We start from the raw sequence: 18989 nt of genomic DNA, 5'->3' as shown, positions 1-18989 counted from the left end.
TGGGAGGCTGAGGCAGGAGGATCATCCGAGGCCAGGAGTTTGAGACCAGCCTGGGCACCATACAGAGACCTTGTCTCTACTAAAAATAAAAAATAAATTAGCCAGGCGTGGTGGCGTGTGCCTGTAGTCCCAGCTACTCAGAAGGCTGAACCAGGAGGATCACTTGAGCCCCAAAAGTCGAGGCTGCAGTGAGCTGTGATCACGCCACTGCACTCCAGCCTGGGTGACAGACCAAGACTCTGTCTCAAAAAACTAAAAATGAAAAATAAGAAGAGGAAGAGACACTAAGGCTCTCTCCCCCTGTGAGGGCGCAGTAAGAAGGGAGCTGTCTGTAAGCCAGGGAGAGCGCCCTCACCAGGAACCAACCACGCTGGTACCCTGATCTGGGACTGCCAGTCTCTGGAACTGTGAAAAACATAAATGTCTGTTGTTTAAGCCACTCAGCCTATGGGACTTTGTTACGGCAGCCCAAAGAGAGTGAGACAGGCGCTGTCGCACTGACACTGTCACACTGTCGCCCACAGGGACACATGGCATTACCACTTTGCCACCAGCGTAGGCACACTATCACCAGAGGAACACATACTCTGTCACAAAGATGCAGTCACCCTGCCACATAGAGACACTGTCATGAGTCAGACTCTGTTACACAGACATCAGCCCTGTCATCTTGGGCACAGGGACACCATTATAGTGGCAGAGAAACACAGTCACAGACACAAATGCATTTATGCCCAAGCACAGGGTCAAGAAAGGGGGCACAGGCTGGGCATGGTGGCTCACGCCTATAATCTCAACACTTTGGGAGGGTAAGGCAGGAGGATCACTTGAGGCCAGGAGTTTGAGACCAGCCTGGGCAAGACCTAGTCTCTACAAAAAAAAAAAATTCTTTTAATAAGCTGAGTGTGGTGGCACATGCCTATGGTCCCAGCTACTCAGCAGGATTGCTTGAGCCCAGAAGGTCAAGCCTGCAGTGAGTTATGATCGTGCCACTGCATTCTAGCCTGGGCAACACAGCGAGACCCTGTCTAAACAAAAAAAATGTGTCGGCCAGGCACGGTGGCTCACGCCTGTAATCCCAGCACTTCAGGTGGCCGAGGTGGGCAGATCACGAGGTCAGGAGATAAGAGACCATCCTGGCTAACACAGTGAAACCCTGTCTCTACTAAAAATACAAAAAATTGGCTGGGCGTGGTGGCTCAAGCCTGTAATCCCAGCACTTTGGGAGGCCGAGGCAGGCGGATCATGAGGTCAGGAGATCGAGACCATCCTGGCTAACATGGTGAAACTCCATCTCTACTAAAAATACAAAAAAATTAGCCGGGCGTGGTGGCAGGCGCCTATAGTCCCAGCTACTTGGGAGGCTGAGGCAGGAGAATGGCATGAACCCGGGAGACGGAGCTTGCAGTGAGCTGAGATCGTGCCACTGCACTCCAGCCTGGGCAACAGAGCAAGACTCCGTCTCAAACAAAAAACAAAGTTAGCTGGGAGTGGTGGCGGGCGCCTATAGTCCCAGCTACTCGGGAGGCTGAGGCAGGAGAATGGCGTGAACCCGGGAGGCAGAGGTTGCAGTGAGCAGAGATTGCGCCACTACACTCCAGCCTGGGCAACAGAGCAAGACTCCGTCTCAAAAAAAAAAAAAAAAAAAAAAAAAGGCCGGGCGCAGTGGCTCACACCTGTAATCCCAGCACTTTGGGAGGCCGAGGTGGGTGGATCACGAGGTCAGGAGATCAAGACCATCCTGACTAATACGGTGAAACCCCGTCTCTACTAAAAATACAAAAAATTAGCTGGGCGAGGTGGCGGGCACCTGTAGTCCCAGCTATGCAGGAGGCTGAGGCAGGAGAATGGCATGAACCCTGGGGGACGGAGCCTGCAGTGAGCCGAGATCGTGCCACTGCACTCAGCCTGGGTGAAAGAGCGAGACTCCTTCTCAAAAAAAAAAAAAGTGTGTCCTTGCGGTGTGTGTCAGTCCAACAGTGCACGTGATTGTGTGCCTGTACTGTGGATATCCACATGGACTTCGCAGTGACTATGTGTGATGGTAGGATCACACATTCCTTTGTCTCTGGGTGTTGTCACAAGGATGGGTGACTGGATGACTTTATTCCTAAAAGTCCCGGTGACTGATAAAGCGCCATGTGGCAGCAGGTCTAGGGTGACAGTGAGACTGTGTGTTTTTTTGTGTGTGTTTTTTTGAGACAGAGTCTCACTCTGTTGCCCAGGCTGGAGTGCAGCGGGGCGACCTCGGCTTACTGCAACCTCCGCCTCCCGGGTTCAAGGGATTCTTCTGCCTCAGCCTCCTGAGTAGCCGGGACTACAGTGCATGCCACCATGCCCAGCTGATTTTTGCATTTTTAGTAGAGACAGGGTTTCATCATGTTGGCCAGGCTGATCTCGAACTCCTGACCTCAAATGATCCTCCCGCCTCGGTTGCCAACGTGCTGGGATTACAGGCGTCAGCCACTGCACCCAGCCCAGACTGTGTTTATAAGGCAACATGCCTGTGACTATCAACTTCCTTGGAACTGTGTCTGTGTTACTGTTGTCCAGGTGAGTGACACGTGTGGACACAGTGTGACTCTGAGTGTGACTCTCTGTGACCAAGTGCCAGGGTCATTATTCAGAATAGACAGGCCGTCAAAAACATAGTAAATGAATGGGCGTGGCTGGGTACCAATAAAACTTTATTGACAAAAAAAAAGACAATGGATAGATTTGGTCTGAAGGTGGTAATTTACCAACCCCTGATGTAATCCAAACTTTGCATGGGACAAAACGGGAAGCTCTGGCCCAGAGAGGGTCAGGAATGTGTTGAAGTCTCACACTGGATCACAGGACCCACCTCCCTGCCCCAGAAAGAGACTCATTATGGAGCTAGAGGCTGAACCCTGCAAGGCGAGATGCAGGCTAAGCTGTCTGGAAGCAAGGGACTCACCTTGGGTCTCATCCGGGGCTGCCTGGTTCTCTAGCTGGCCGGCCTGCAGCGCCCGGCGGAGTTGCATGCGGATGATGTCAATCTTGGTCTTACTGTCCTGCAACATCTGCTGGGCTGTCAGCAGCAGCTTCCGGTCCTGGAGGCAGAGACAGTCTGAGAGAGGAAGGCTGGGTGGTTGGTGCCTGGCCACACCATGCAGGTCTTAGGTGACTGTGGCAGTGTTCACATGTGGATGTAACAACATGCATTTGCAGGCCAGGCACGATGGCTCACGCCTGTAATCCCAGCATTTTGGGAGGCTGAGGTGGGTGGATTGCTGAGCCCAGGAGTTAAAGACCAGCCTGGGCAACACGGCAAGACCTTGTCTCCACAGAAAAATGCAAAAATTAGCTGGGCGTGGTGGTGTGCACCTGTGGTCCTAGCTACTCAGAGGTCTGAGGCGGGAAGATCACTCAAGCCCAGGAGTCTGAGGCTGCATTGAGCTGAGATTGCATCACTGCCCTCCAGCCTGGGCAACAGAGCGAGACCCTGTCTCAAAATAAATAAATAAGTAAATAAATGTACTTCCATGCATTCCTGGATACAGTGGCATGACGTAGTCCATGGAGTCCTCAGCCTCCTGAGTAGCTGGGATTACAGGCGCCTGCCACCACGCCCAGCTTTTTTTTTTTTTTTTTTTTTTTTTTTTGAGACAAAATCTCACTCTGTCGCCCAGGCTGGAGTGCAGTGGTGTGATCTCAGCTCATTGCAACCTCCGCCTCCCAGGTTCAAGCGATTCTCCTGCCTCAGCCTCCCGAGTAGCTGGGATTACAGGCATGTGCCACCACGCCCGGCTAATTTTTTATTTTTTTAGTAGAGTTGGGGTTTCACCATGTTGGCCACGCTGGTCTTGAACTCCTGACTTCAAGTGATCCGCCCGCCCGCCTCAGCCTCCCAAAGTGCTGGGATCCACACCTGGCCTACTCTATTCATTTTCATCGCGTCAATATCACCCCCGAGGGGGGGCATAAATTCTTAGGGGTGAAAAACTCTTATTCTTTTTCTGCATAATGCTCAGATACATGTAAAAGATACACAGTTGATCTAGGTTTTAAATTTCCATAGAATGGTGTTCAAATACTTGTACACAGGCGTTCATAGCAAAACTATTAACAATCGCTAAAAAGGTGGAAACAACCAAATGCCCACCAATTGATAAATGGGGCGCAGTGGCTCATGTCTGTAATCCCAGCACTTTGGGAGGCTAAGGCAGGAGGAATGCTTGAGCCCAAGAGTTCGATTCCAGCCTAAGCAACATAGACCCCTATCTCAATAAAAATAAAAAATAAATTAAATAAATAAAATAATGTTAGGCCAGGCGCGGTGGCTCACATCTGTAATCCCAGCACTTTGGGAGGCCAAGGTGGGCAGATCACCTGAGGTCAGGAGTTCAAGACTCGCCTGGCCAATATGGTGAAACCCCATCTCTACTAAAAATACAAAAATTAGCAGGGCATGGTGGCACGTGCCTGTAACCCCACGTACTTGGGATGCTGAAGCATGAGAATCGCTTGAACCCAGGAGGCGGAGGTTGTAGTGAGCCAAAATCACGCCACTGCACTCCATCCTGGGTGACAGAGTGAGACTCCGTCTCAAAAAATAAATAAAATAGTGTCATTAAAAAAATCCATGCAGTCTGTCCTCCCATGTGACATTCACATGGAAGGACATGCGTACACCAGCCTGTGGGTCTGGACATTAATCCTCTAGCTGTAGGTCGGCCTGTGCTTGTGGTGTCAGAATTTCTGGGTGTTGATGGAGACCTGTGTTTTCCTGGGACTGATTAGCAGGACAGGGGATGTGTGTGTGTCTGTGGGTCCATGTGCACCAGTCTCTGGGTATGAATGTAAGAGTGTGTGTGTGTCCAGATGTGGCTGTGGTGGGATTCTCCATGTCTTGCTAGATGTTGTTACCTCTGTGTGTCTCTAGATGTTATGACAGCGTGTGTGTGTGTGTGTGTGTGTGTGTGTCTAGATGTTATGATGGTGTGTGTGTGTCAAGGTATTGACATGACTGTGTGTACTTGTAACAGGACACACCGTCAGCAGTGAGAGGCTGCATGTTGCCCTGACTGTGGATGGGCCTGAGGCTCTGCAGGGGACTGTGGGAGGAGGAGAGACAATTTGCCACATGTCTGTCTGACATCACCCATAGTCATGCTTCCCATATGCCCCCATGAGCTGCCTGTGCCTTAGTCCTGACACCAAGTTACACCCATCAGCCAGCATGTCCCCAATCCAAAGGCTCCCAGCCTCCCATGGGGGCAGCTGTAGGCTGCACCCTATGCCCCCAGCCTGTGATCTGCTCACAGTCGTGTGCATACATGTGCATTGTGTGTGCAGATACATGGGTGGGTGTGTACGTGTGGGTGTGTACATGTGCATGTGCACTGCAAATGTGTATGCAGGTGCAGGTGCACAGGCAGGAGTGTGTGCATGTGCAGGTGTGTGTGCACATGGGGGGTGTATGTACACATGCTGGTATATGCACATGTGGGTGTGTGCAAGTATACATGCACGTGCAGCTGTGTGTGCACGTTCAAGGGTGTGTACACATGCAGGTGTGTGCACGTGTGGTGGGTGTATGCATGTGTGTGTACACATTTGTATGAGTGTGTACATGTGGGTGAGTGTGTATGCACGCAGGTAGGCGTGTGCATGTACAGATGTGGGAGTACATGCCAGTGAGTGTGTGCACATACATGTGTGGGTGCACACTCGAGGGGGTGTGTGTACACGCGGACAGGTGTGTACACACGCAGGTGGGTGTGCACGTGTGGGGTGTGCATGCACAGGTGTGGGTACACATTCGAGTGGGCGTGTGCACACGGGGACAGATGTGTACACATGCGGGTGAGTGTGCACATGTGGGTGGACTGTACATGTGCAGGTGTGGTGTGTGCACATGGCGTGTATGCACGTGCTGCCTCACCTTGGTGCTGCCATTGCTGTAGGTCTGGATCATGTTCTCTGCCCCCTGCTTCACCTTCAGCTCAATGGCCAACTGCTTCTCCAGGCCCGCCACACGGCTCAGGTTGGTGGCCGAGCAGGTGGGGCCGCCCGCACCGGGGGACTGGGGGCCATCTGGAGGCGACAGGTGGGAGAAAGTCACCACGCATCATCACCTCGGTCTGCCTGGGAGGCTTCATCCTTAGCCCAGCCTGGGCACTGCCCCTGAGGCATGGGGCAGGGGGAGCTGGGGGCCAGCAGACAGGCAGGCAGGGGGACACCAGGGCCCAGCAGTCTACCCACCCACCCTCCCAGGGAAACCCCTTGGGGCTGGCGCAGGACCCAGGATGAATGAGTGCAGGTAAGCACCCAGGTGTGTTAGTGTGTCCTTGGTGCTGGGTCCACTGCATTTGGGAGGCCCGTGAGTAACTACGTACATGGCTTGTGTGAGCCTGTAGGTGTGGGAGTGGTGCCATCTGTGAGCTGCAGGGTGTTGGCATGGCTAAGTGTGTGTTTCCCTAGGTGTTAGTGTAACTCTGTGAGACACCATGTGTTAGAATGACTGTCTGAGATTGTGGGTGTTGGGAGATGCTCTGCGTACATCTCTGACTGTTGCTACAACTGTGAGTTCAGATCTCCAGGTTGGTATGACTGAGTCTCCGGGTGTTGGCACATCTGGATGCCTGTGTCTGCATGAGTCTCTGGAGGGTGGTGTGATGCTTGAGGGGACCCTGGGTGCAGAAATGACTGAGGCCGGGCGCAGTGGCTCACACCTATAATCCCAGCACTTTGGGAGGCCGAGGCAGGCGGAACTGCTTGAGGTCAGGAGTTAAAGACCACCCTGGCCAACATGGCAAAACCCCGTCTCTACTAAAAATGCAAAAATTAGCCAGGCGTGGTGGCTCATGCCTATAATCCCAGCTACTTGGGAGGCTGGGGCAGGAGAATTGCTTGAACCTGGGAGGCAGAGGTTGCAGCAAGCCGAGATTGTGCTATTGCACTTCAGCCTGGGTGACAAGAGCGAAACTCTGTCCCTCCCCCCCCCAAAAAAAAATGTAAACCGCTGAGCGAGGTGGCTCACACCTGTACCCAGCATTTTGGGAGGCAGATCACCTGAGGATCAGTTGAGGTCAGGAGTTTGAGACCAGCCTGGCCAACATGGTGAAATCCCATCTCTGCTAAAAATACAAACATTAGCCGGATGTGGTGGTGCAAGCCTGTAGTCCCAGCTACTCAGGAGGCTGAGGCAGGAGAATCACTTGAACCTGGGAGGTGGAGGTTGTAGTGAGCTGAGATTGTGCCACTGCCCTCCAGCCTGGGTGATGGAGCAAGACTCCATCTCAAAAAGAAAAAAAATGTAAAACCAATAAAAATTTTTTAACTTAAAAAACAGGCTGGGTGCAATGACTCACACCTGTATTCCCAGCATTTGGGAGGCCAAAGCAGGAGGATCACTTGAAGCCAGGAGTTCTAGCCAAGCCCTGGCAACATACCAAGACCCTGTCTCTACAAAAAAAAAAAAAAAAAAAAAAAAATTAAATTAGCCAGGCATGGTGGTGTATGCCTATAGTCCCAGCTACTTGGAAGGCTGAGGTAGGAGGATTGTTTGAGCCCAGGAAATTGAAGCTGTAGTGAGCTTTGATCACACCACTGTACTCCAGCCTGGGTGACAAGGCAAGACCCTGTCTCAAAACAAAAACAAAAATAAACAGTCTTTGGGTATCATCCATGTAACTGTGGGAGTTTCTGGGCATTCGTGTGACAGTGTGCACATCCTTGAGTGTTGCCTGGGTGTTGGCGTGGCTGTGTCTGGAGGTATTCGTGTGACAGTTTTTTTAGGTGTTTGTGTGACTGCGCGCACACCCTTGAATGTTGCCTGGGTGTTGGCGTGGCTGTGTCTAGAGGTATTCATGTGACAGCGTGCACAGACTTGAGTGCTACCGGGTGCTGGTGTGGCTGTATGTGCCTCTCTGGGTGTTGGTGGCTACGTGGGTCATGGCATGCATCTCCCTGGGGGTCCGTGGAGATGGGTTAACCTGGCTCTGGAGACCATGGGTGAGCCAGTGAGCAGTGGAACCCCTGGAGTCCCGCATCCCCAGAGGCATCCCAGCTCACCGTGGGTGGCCGCCGGGTCGGGAAGCACCACGTGGGCGTGCAGCTCCTGCAGCTGCTGGTGCAGCAGGTCGAGGCGGCGCGAGGAGCACCGCAGCAGCAGCTCCACGGGGCCCAGGCTGCGGCCCAGGTCAGTGGTGGCCCGCCGCAGGTTCTCAGCACCCTCCTTCAGCTTCAGCTCCTTGCGGATTTCCCGCCGCAGCCGCTCCCGCTCCAGCTCCAGCTGCTGCTGTACCCCGGGGGCCGCCAGGTCTGCCCCAGCCAGGCCCAACTGCTCTAGCAGGGACCAGCTGCGAGGCTCACTCTGCGGAGGACAGAGCAGGGTCAGTGGGGCTAGGAGGACTCCAAGTGCAGACCACGTGCAGCCAGCCTGGCCCAGCCTCTGCCCTGGATTGGGGCCCCCAAGGCAGGGCCTGCTCTACCTCCTCTGACTCCCAAAACTGGAAGGTGATGAGGCCTTGTCACTGCTTCCTGACCTCCCCAAACTGGGAGATCTCAAGAGCAGGGCCTTGTCACCCCCACCACCACAGTGTCCCCCACATTAAGGGAGTCTCAAGACTAAGATCTGTCTCCCTTCTGCTGCCTCCCCCAAACTAGAGGGTCCCAAGGGAAGATTCCTTCTTTTCTCTGCTGCTCCCCGAAACTACGAGGGCCCAAGGGCAGGCCCTGTCTTCTCTCTGCTGTACCCCTAAAACTACAGGGTCCTGAGGACAGGCCCCATCTTCCCTCACTTGTACCCTGAAACTATGGCATCCTGAGGGCAGGCCTCATCTTTCCTTGGCTACACCCCCAAAACTAGGGCATCTCAAGGGCAGGCCAAGTCTTCTCTCTGCTGTACCCCCAAACTATGGGGTCTTGAAGACCCTCATCTGCTCTTCTCCTATCTTCAACAACTGGGACCCTAAAGAGCAGAGCCCGGTCTCCTTCCTTCTGTCTCTCCCCAACCTGGGAGCCCCGAAGGGCCCTGGATAGTCTCATCCTCCAAACAGAGAATTCTGAGGCCAGCGCCCCATCTCCTCTCCTTGTTCCCAAACGGAGAAGTATCCGGGGAAGGACTACTGGCCTGTGCCACTTGGGGTCCCCTTCTGCCTGCCCCCACAGGGACCCTGGACCCCACCTCCAGCTCCTGCTCCGAGGGGTTATTGGCCTCCGCCATCCTGGGTCCGGGCTGAGGGCCCCGCCCTCTTCCTGAACCTCAGCCCCACCAGGGCCTCTCGGCCGCCACTTCCTCTTTCCTGTCAACTCCCAGCACCCCTCGCGCGGGGCCAACTCCAGGGCATCTAAGGGACCTTCCCTTCAGCCACCTCTAGGGCCAAGCCTGTTCCTCTAGATGAAACCCAGGGACAGTCCTTGCTCCCTGTCCCTGGAGAATGTCCAAGGTGTAGGCAGTTTGTACATTCACACACTCATGGTGTATCCATGAGGGGATGCAGGCTCCGGGGGCTGACTTGAGTATGCACATACTTTCAAATACATATGTGGATATGCACAGAACACAGGCTCACAAATGTTTGCACACTTCTTTTTCTTTCCCTTTTTTTTTTTTTTTTTTTTTGAGACAGAGTCTCCCTTTGTGCTGCCCAGGCTGGAGTGCACTGGTGCAATCTTGGCTCACTGCAACCTCCACCTCCCAGGTTCAAGCAATTCTCTTGCCTCAGCTTCCCGAGTAGCTGGGATTACAGGCATGCGCCACCACGCCCAGCTAATTTTTGTATTTTTAGTAGAGACAGGGTTTCACCATGTTGTCCAGGCTGGTCTCGAACTCCTGACCTCAGGTGATCCGCCCCTCCTTGGCCTCCCAAAGTGCTGGGATTATGGGCGTGAGCTACCACGCCTGGCCTGTGTTTGCACACTGTTATGGCTGCAGGTGTGTGCCTGCAACACAGGCTCACATGTGTGCAAACTCCCATGCCTGTGTGTGGATGAAACAAAGATCCATACACAGGTGCACATTTCTACACACTACTTGGGAGGTGTGTGCCTGGAAAATGGGCTCACAGTGTACCCATTCCCATGCCTACCACATATGCACTTATTTGCAAACACATACAAGTGCTTATGAGCTTCGCTCTAGAACCCATACAAGACACACTCCCACCTGCCCGAGAGGGCGTGGCCCACATGCTCATGCATGTGCACATGCTCACACACGTATGCATGCTCCCCGAGGCCCCTGCAGCACATCCATGCTCCCACAGACCTCCAGCCCTGTGACTACCTGCATGTGTCCCTACAGCCAGACTCTCCCAGCCATCCCTTGTCCCCGGCTTCCCCTTCAGGGTCAGAACAGCCACTTCTTCAGAGGCAAGGCCCCTTTCCTGCAGACGGGCCGTCTCAACTTCCTGCTTCCCCTCAGTCCAGTCGCCAACTGTTATTGACCATAGCTGAGAGGCCCAGGGTCCCCAGCCAGCCCAGTGGCACCTCCCTCAGGCCAACACAATTAGGGGACAGCACTGGGGGACTGGGATAAGAATTTCCAAAACCAGGCCGGGCACGGTGCCTCACGCCTATAATCCCAGCATTTTGGGAGGCCGAGGTGGGTGGATCACCTGAGGTCGGGAGGTCGAGACCAGCCTGACCAACATGGAGAAACCCCGTCTCTACTAAAAAAAAAAAAAAAAAAAAAAAAAATACAAAATTAGCCGGGTACGGTGGTGCATGCCTATAATCCCAGCTATTTGGGAGGCTGAAGTAGAATCACTTGAACCCAGGAGGCAGAGGTCGAGGTGAGCCAAGATCGTGCCATTCCACTCCAGAGCAAAACCCCGTCTCAAAAAAAAAAAAAAAAAAAAAAAGAATTTCCAATTTCCAAAACCAACGCCGGACATGGTGGCTCATATCTGTAATCCCAGCACTTTGGGAGGATGAGCGAGGCAGATCACTTGAGGTCAGGAGTTGGAGACCAGCCTGGCCAACATGATGAAACCCCATCTCTACTAAAAATATGAAAATTAGCCAGGCATGGTGGCACGTGCTTGTAATCCCAGCTGCTTGGGAGGCTGAGGCATGAGAATCACTTGAACCCGGGAGGTGGAGATTGCAGTGAGTCGAGATCACACCACTGCACTCCAGCCTAGGTGACAGAGTTAGACTCTATCTCAAAAACAAACAAACAAAAAGAATGCCCCAAATCAGCAGCCTACAAAACCACTTGCTAAGTACACAGTAATGTTCAAGAACAACTTATGATGGCATTACTTCCTGATAAGCTCATTATAAGTTGAGAATATCATAAGTCAAAAATGCATTTAATACACCTTACCTACTAGACATCATAGCTCACCCTGGCCTACCTTAAATGTGCTCAGAACACTTACCCAAGCCTACAGTTGGGCAAAAACGTCTAACACAAAGCTACTTTACAATAAAGTTGAATATCTCGTAACTTTTTTTCTTTTTTTTGAGACAGGGTCTTACTCTGTCACCCAGGCTGGAGTGCAGTGGTGTGATCATGGCTCCCTGCAGTGTCTACCTCCCGGGCTCAAACAGTCCTCCCAGCTCAGCCTCCCGAGCAGCTGGGACTACAGGCATACGCCACCACATCTGGCTAATTTTTGTATTTTTCATAGACATGGGGTCTCACTATGTTGCCCAGGCTGATCTCAAACTCTTGGGCTCAAGTAATCCTCCTGCCTTGGCCTTCAAAAGTGCTGGAATAACAGGTGTGAGTCACTGCCCCGTGGCCAGGGCCTTGATTTAAAACAAGAGCACCCAGATTCCAAATGCTGGCTAGGAAATGGCCCCCTGGGGTTATCTCCTTCAGCTGGGAGCATCCATTTCACAGACAAGGAATGTTATCCTTGGCTCGTGACTGATCTCAAGAGCAGCTGCCCCCAGGGAAGAATGCCACAGACCAAGTGTATCACTCCCACCATCTTCCCAACCCCTCCCTACTAATCTTGAGTAGCTGCCAAGAATCTCCCCACTTCACAGGTGAGGAAACTGAGGCACCAGGAAGTAAAAGTAGCATTTTTTTTGTTTTTGTTTTTTTTGAGACACAGTCTTGCTTTTTTTTTTTTTTTTTGAGACAGAGTCTCGCTCTGTCGCCCAGGCTGGAGTGTAGTGGCACAACCTTGGCTTACTGCAATCTCCACCTTCTGGGTTCAAGCGATTCCCCTGCATCAGCCTCCTGAGTAGTTGGGACTACAGGCACGTGCCACCGTGCCCAGCTAATGTTTTATATTTTTAGTAGAGACGGGGTTTCACACGTTGGCCAGGCTGGTCTCGAACTCCTGACTTCAAGCGATCAGCCAGCCTCGGCCTCCCAAAGTTCTGGGATTACAAGTGTGAGGTACTATGCCTGGCCAGTAACAGTTTTCCATGGAGGGGAGATTTTCTCCCCATACCCGGGGACATGTGGCAACATCCAGAGACATTTTTGGTTGTCATGACTGTGGGTAGGGAGGTAGCTTCTATCAGGGTGAGGCCAGGCATGCCACTCAACGCCCTGCAGTGCACAGGACAGCCTCTACTGCAAAGAATGACCCAGGCCTCAATGTCAGTAGTGCTAAGGCTGAGAAGCCTAAGGTTAAGGGTCATAGATTTGGCCAGGTGTGGTGGTTCACGTCTGTAATCCCAGCGCTTTGGGAGGCTGAGGCAGGAGCAGTGTTTGAGGTCAGGAATTGGAGATCAGTCTGGGCAACACAGCAAGACCTACAAACACTTCTACAAAAAATTAAAAAAAAGTATTGGCCAGGTGTGGTGGCTCTGCCTGTGATCCTAGCACTTTAGGAGGCCAAGGCCGGAGGATTGCTTGAGCTCAGGAGTTGGAGACCAGCCTGGGCAATGCAGTGAGATCTCATCTTTACAAAAAATATAAGAATTAGCCAGGTGTGATGGAGTGTGCCTGTAGTCTCAACTACTTGGGAGCCTGAGGTGGGAAGCTGGCTTGAGCCCAGGAGGCAGAGGTTCCAGTGAGCCGAGATCACGCCATTGCACTCCAGCCTGGCCAACAGAGCCAGGCTTTGTCTCAAAAAAGAAGAAAAGAGGCCGGGTGCGGTGGCTCACGCCTGTAATCCCAGCACTTTGGGAGGCCGAGGCGGGTGGATCACGAGGTCAGGAGATCAAGACCATCCTGGCTAACACGGTGAAATCCTGTCTCTACTAAAAATACAAAAAAAATCAGCCGGGCGTGGTGGCGGGCACCTGTAGTCCCAGCTACTTGGGAGGCTGAGGCAGGAGAATGGTGTGAACCCGGGAGGCAGAGCTTGCAGTGAGCCAAGATCAAGCCACTGCACACCAGCCTGGGCGACAGAGTGAGACTCCATCACAAAAAAAAAAAAAAAAAAGAAAGAAAAAGAAAAAAAGAAAGGCTGGGCACAGTAGCTCACACATGTAATCCCAGCACTTTGGGAGGCCTAGGCGGGCAGGTTACTTTGAGCTCAAGACTTCAAGACCAGCCTGGGCAACATGGCGAAACCCTGCCTCTACTAAAAATACAAAAATTAGCCGGGCATGGTGGTGTGCACCTGTAGTCCCAGTTACTCAGGAGGCTGGGGTGGGAGAACGGCTTGAGTCTAGGAGGCAGAGATCATGCCGCTGCACTCCAACCTGGATGACAGAGTGAGACCCTAGTCTCAATTTAAAAAAATAAAGAAAAAAAAATTAGCCAGGTGTGGTGGTGCATGCCTGTAGTACTGTAGATCAGGTGTTTGAGGCTGCAGTGAACAAGAATCTCGCCACTGCATTCCAGCCTGGGTAACAGAGCGAGACCCTGTCTCTACAAAAGTAAAAGGAAATTAGCCAGGCATGTTGGTCTGTGCCTTTTGTCCCAGCTACTCGGGAGGCTGAGGCAGGAAGATCACTTGAGCCCCGGAAATCGGAAATCGAGGCTGCGGTGAGACAGGATCGCACCACTGCACTCCAGCCTGGGTGACAGAGCAAGACTCTCTCCCCTAAAATAAATAAATATAAATAAGTAAATCAATCAATAAGGATACAGATTCACACCCTGAGCTGCTGACCGGGCCGCTTACCAGTAACGACTTCACAGCAGCCCCGCCTGCCAAGTGCTGGTGAGGTCTGGGTCTCTCTCTCTCCCATGAACACCCTCTTAGTCCCATTTTTCCTGGGTCAGAACCCAGGCTCAGAGAGGCGAAGGCACTGGGCCCAGGACACACAGCGAGGAAGTGTCAGCGCTGGAATTTAAGCCCAGGCTCACCAAATACCACCCTCGCTCAGAAGGCCCCACCCCATCCCCAGCAGGCAGAGGGAGGACACAGGCAAGAGCGGGGCCAGCTCAACTGGGGAAGTCCAGGCAGAGAGGAGAGGTGGCCACCCTCGGCCCCACCTCCAGCAGCTGAGGTCTGTAATGCACAGAGGGAGGGAGGCTGGGCTCCTGGGTTCTCCTCCCCTGAGTGACTCACTTCTACTCAGGGCATAGGGGTCACCTGAGGGCCAGCAAGGCAAACCCAGAACTCAGGGCCCTGGCCTGGCCTGGCCTATGGGGAACCCCTGCTCCTCCGCTGCCCACCATGGAGCAGAGACCTCAGACCCAGAGGACCTGCCTCCCACATTCGCCATCTTGCCAGAGCAGCCAGGGACCTAGACCCCCACATCCGGAGATTTCAATGCCTTGGGCGTTTCCGGAATCTGGACAGGACATCCGTTTGCAGGACACAGAACAGACAGGCACACGTTGGGACAGACAGAGGGACAGGGCAGCAGGCCCAAGCAACCATGAGAGAGGGATGACCAGGAGCGGGGAAGAGACTGGGGAGGAGATGGGAAGGGGGGACCAGGGCGTGGGTCCAGCCTCAATGCAGGAATCACAGCCTGTCTGGGTCATGTGTGGGACGCGCCAAGCGCATGCATGCGCCCGGGGATTCCTACACAGCCCTCCCTGGGCCGGGGGTAGAGGCAGGGACCCCGGCCCATCCCGGCCCTGAGGTCTGACCTTGTGTGATCGGCAACACCAGATACGCCCAGCTCCTCGGCAAGGCCGGCAGGCCATCAGCAGGACTGGGGAAGCGGGAGGGACCGGGGGTTACCGGGGAGACACAAAGGGTCCGGGGGCAGGTGCAGAAGGAGACGAGAACCCAGTTACACAACAACCACAGGACAATGAACTGGATGGTGAGGTGCTAATGGGGGCACCGAGGCACAGACATTTCTCAGATTTGGGTCACTTGAACCAAAGAAGGTTGGCAGTCACCCTGGCCGTGCTTGTCACAGACGGGGAAGATAAGTCCAGGTCAGTGATACCCACCAGGTGGCACAAGGGGAATCTGGCTGGGCAGGAGGCTGGTGCCAGTCACGTGTGTGTGTTAGCAGGGTGGGGGTGACCCAGCCGTGCCCAGTCACCATGTAAAAAAGTAGGATTCTATATATGGGAGCATCCCTGGCCTGTTGACTGAGACACTCCCCACCCGGGAGAAGGTTCCACCTGACAGCCCAAGGGTGGGAGTGGGGGTTCCCAGTCCCCCGACCTAATGCAGTGACTCGGGTACTTCCGCCAACAGGTGCCAATCTGGGTGGCGTCTGGAACATCATAAAGCTGTCTAGAGGCAGGGGTGGCTGGAGCTTTGTTATGCGGGGGAAGGGCACGGGCCGGGCCCAGCGGCCTCCTCCCCTCCCAAGGCACTGCGCCAGGCACCTGCCCCAGGTGGAGCGGCACCTGCCGGGTACCCAACCCTGGGGAGGGGGATGAGTTTGGGGGCGGACGAGAGGCACCGGGACTCCCAGCCAGCCAGACACCCGAAGTAGAGCCTCCGCCGCGCCCCTTCTAGTTCTCCCGGAGAGGCCGAGTTTGAGGGTGCAGCAGGGGTTGTCTCCGGGATCGCCCCCAAACCAGCCCCGTCCACATCGCCACCTGCTGAGAAGAGGGCCTCGCTCGCTCCACAGTCCCGGCCCAGGGAGGGGGCGCCGGGCGCTCCGGAGGCCCCCGCCCTCGCCATCGCCGCCCGAGTCCCGTTCGGGGGGCTGCGGGGCTCCCCCGGCAGCGCGCGGGCGGGGTCCGCCGGCGCCGTCCGGTCGCCCCGGGACTCCAGACGCAGGTGCGCCTACCTGCACGGCGTCGCTGGCCATGTCCTCCTGCCGCCCGCCAGGGGTCCCCGCGCGGAGGGAGGGGCGGCCAGAGGAGCGCGCGTGCGCCCCGGGCGTGGCGGGGAGGGGGCGGGCGCGGCGCGACCCTACCGGGCGCACGGCCCGCTCCGGCCTGCTCAGCTCCCGCCTCGCCTGGACAGGCCGCCGCGTCCCCGCGCCGCGCCCTCCGGCCCCAGCGGCCGCCGGGCCTGGTCACGTGACCCCGGAGGTCGGCGCCCGGGGAGGGGGCGGGGCCGAGGGGGGAGGGGTTCCCAGAGGCCCCCGGGGCTGCGGGGTCCCGCCCGTCCGCCCCCTCGATCTCCCGAGCCCGGAGCACCCCGATCGGCTCCCCACCTTTCCTCTTTCCGGGTCCCGCGACGACCGCACGCTGCCGAGGGGTCCCCCATTGGAGCGCGCGGGAACCCGAGGAGAACGGTTCCCCGCTTTCAAGCCAAGAGCGGCGGAGGCCTTTGGGCCTCCCGGGACCCCTGAAGAAACAAACAGAATAACCCCCCACCCCACCCCACCCCACCCCGGTGTATTTGCAAGCTCGGGACGCCTGCATCTGTGGTCCCCTATTCAAGGGCATGGAAGTTTCCCCGTTACCTGGAGACAAGCTCTGGGCAGATCTGCATTCAAATCCCAGCGCTTTACGCCTTGGGGAAGCCAAACCCTTCCGGGCACCTCATCTGTGAAATGGGAATGATGCGCTCACCTCCTAGGTGTTGGTAAAATTCAATGAGATAGTGCAGGCCAAGAGCTGAGAATACACTAGACGCTGCATAAGTGTTAGCTGCTGTCACTTTTAATGTTATCATAATTGTTTGTTTGTTGTTTTGCTATTTTTGGGCGGAGTTTCGCTCTGTTGCCCATGCTGGAGTGCAGTGGCGCGATCTCGGCTCACTGCAACCTCTGCCTCCCGGGTTCAAGCGATTCTTCTGCCTCAGCCTCCTGAGTAGCTGGGGTTACAGGTGCCCACCACCATGCCCGGCTAATTTTTGTATTTTTAGTAGAGACGGGATTTCATCACGTTGGCCAGGCTGGCCTCGAACTCCTGATCTCAGGTGATCCGCCCGCCTCGGTCTCCTAAAATGCTGGGATTACACAGGCCTGAGCCGCCGCGCCCAGCCTCTATTATCGTTATCGTTATTAAAAGAGGTTTGAATCCCAAACTCGCTGTTCATCCTGGGGACCCCTGTGGCCTCTGAGTCTCAGTTTTCCCCGCTATAAAATGGGCACCGCCTTCTTTTTCTGGGTTGCTGCATGCAGATGGCGCTCCATAAATGCAGACTCGTGCCCAAGCGGAGAATGGAGGCCTCTGCGGATTTTCTAGGGGATCTCCGGGGTCTGCAGAGCGTGCAGCTTTGTTTGTGGCCGCTGTCGGACCCTCACTCCTTCGGAAACCAGGCGAGGGAGCCAAACCTTGGTCTCCGGGGCTCCGGCGGGGAGCGCTCCCTGGCGGCGGTGCCTGCACACTGGCGCCCTTTGGGACCCGAGGAAGCGCCGTGGGCTGCGGGTACCTTGGTTTCGCGTGGCTCTGCGTGGTTTCAGTCGTCCCAGAAACCAGGGCGGAATGTTTTCTCTCTTATTTTTCCCTCTGAGCAACTCTTTGGGGGATATTAACAACAGAAAGAGAGAAGGAGGAGAATCATGCTGATCCAGAACCCATCCAGCCAGGCATGGTGGCGCACGCCTGTAGTCCCAGCCACCAAGAGGCTGAGGCGGGAGGATCGCTTGAGCTCAAGAGGCCGACAATGCATCACTGTGGGGAGCGATCATGACGCCCCTGCACTCCAGCCTGGATGACAAAGCGAGACCCTGTCTAAAAAAAGAAAGAAAGAAAAAAAAATCGGCTGGGTGCGGTGGCCCACCCCTGTAATCCCAGCCCTTTCGGAGGCCAAGGTGGGTGGTGGGTGAATCACTGGAGATCAGGAGTTCGAGACCACCATATTGGGTTTCACCAATATGGTGAAACCCGTCTCTACTAAAAAATATAAAATTAGCTGAGCATGGTGGCGCACGCCTGTAATCCCAGCTACTCGGGAGGCTGAGGCAGGAGAATCGCTTGAACCCAAGAGACGGAGATTGCAGTGAGCCGAGATCATGCCATTGCACTCCAGCCTGAGCGACAGAGCAAGATTCCGTCTCAAAAAAGAAAAAAGAGGGGGCCAGGTGCGGTGGCTCACGCCTGTAATCCCAGCACTTTGGGAGGCCGAGGGGGTCAGATCACGAGGTCAGGAGATCGAGACCATCCTGGCTAACACTGTGAAACCCCGTCTCTACTAAAAAAAAAATACAAAAAATTAGCCGGGCGTGGTGGCGGGCGCCTGTAGTCCCAGCTACTAGGGAGGCTGAGACAGGAGAATGGCGTGAACCCAGGAGGAAGAGCTTGCAGTGAGCCGAGATCACGCTGCTGCACTCCAGCCTGGACGACAGAGCGAGACTCCGTCCCAGAAAAAAAAGAAAAAAGAAAACAACAACAACACACACACACACAAGCCCAGAATTCACCCACATTTCACCTTTCCACTTTGTCGCATCCAGTCCCTACCATCACTCACCTGAACCAGTGTAGTCACCTCTCTCCTGGTCTCCTGGTTTTGCCCTCCCCCCACAGTCTGTTCCCACAACAGCCCAAGGGAGTGGTGAACACATGAGATGGGGTATGCCCCTCCTCTGTCTAGAACCCTCCATGGCTCCCAGCTCACTCAGGGAAAAAACTCAAGTCCTCCCCACAGCCCACGAAGTTCTGCACGATCAACTCTTACTTCTTCCCATCTCTCCCCCTTGCTCACTCCTTCCAGCCACATGAGCCTTCTAACTGTTTCTCAAATGCTCGTTGATTGAATAAAAGAAAGAACTCTGTGGCTGGGCGCAGTGGCTCCCACCTGTAATCCCAGCAATTTAGGAGGTCAAGGGGGGGGCGAATC

At 54.7% G+C, this 18989-nt stretch overlaps 1 protein-coding gene across 9 annotated transcripts in view; it reads right to left on the bottom strand.

Annotated features, from left to right (window-relative positions):
- The window catches only part of PKN1 (protein kinase N1), a 40120-nt gene extending 23841 nt beyond the window's left edge, over positions 1 to 16279 (bottom strand). The window contains exons 1-4 of one of the 9 annotated variants that reach the window (XM_055235513.1): positions 16042 to 16279; positions 8041 to 8341; positions 5909 to 6060; positions 2939 to 3074 (exon numbers count right to left, since the gene is read on the bottom strand). In XM_055235513.1, coding sequence (XP_055091488.1) covers positions 2939 to 3074; positions 5909 to 6060; positions 8041 to 8341; positions 16042 to 16062 — 610 coding nt within the window. In that variant the 5' untranslated portion in view covers positions 16063 to 16279. The other 8 variants (XM_063616230.1, XM_055235509.1, XM_055235508.2 and 5 more) reach the window with 8 other exon arrangements.
- Positions 16280 to 18989: the final 2710 nt, after the last annotated feature.

Source organism: Symphalangus syndactylus, chromosome 13 (assembly GCF_028878055.3).
Source record: "Symphalangus syndactylus isolate Jambi chromosome 13, NHGRI_mSymSyn1-v2.1_pri, whole genome shotgun sequence".
Taxonomy (NCBI): domain Eukaryota; kingdom Metazoa; phylum Chordata; class Mammalia; order Primates; family Hylobatidae; genus Symphalangus; species Symphalangus syndactylus.
Note: the sequence above shows the minus strand (reverse complement) of the source record. Positions and strands in the feature narration are given on the sequence as shown.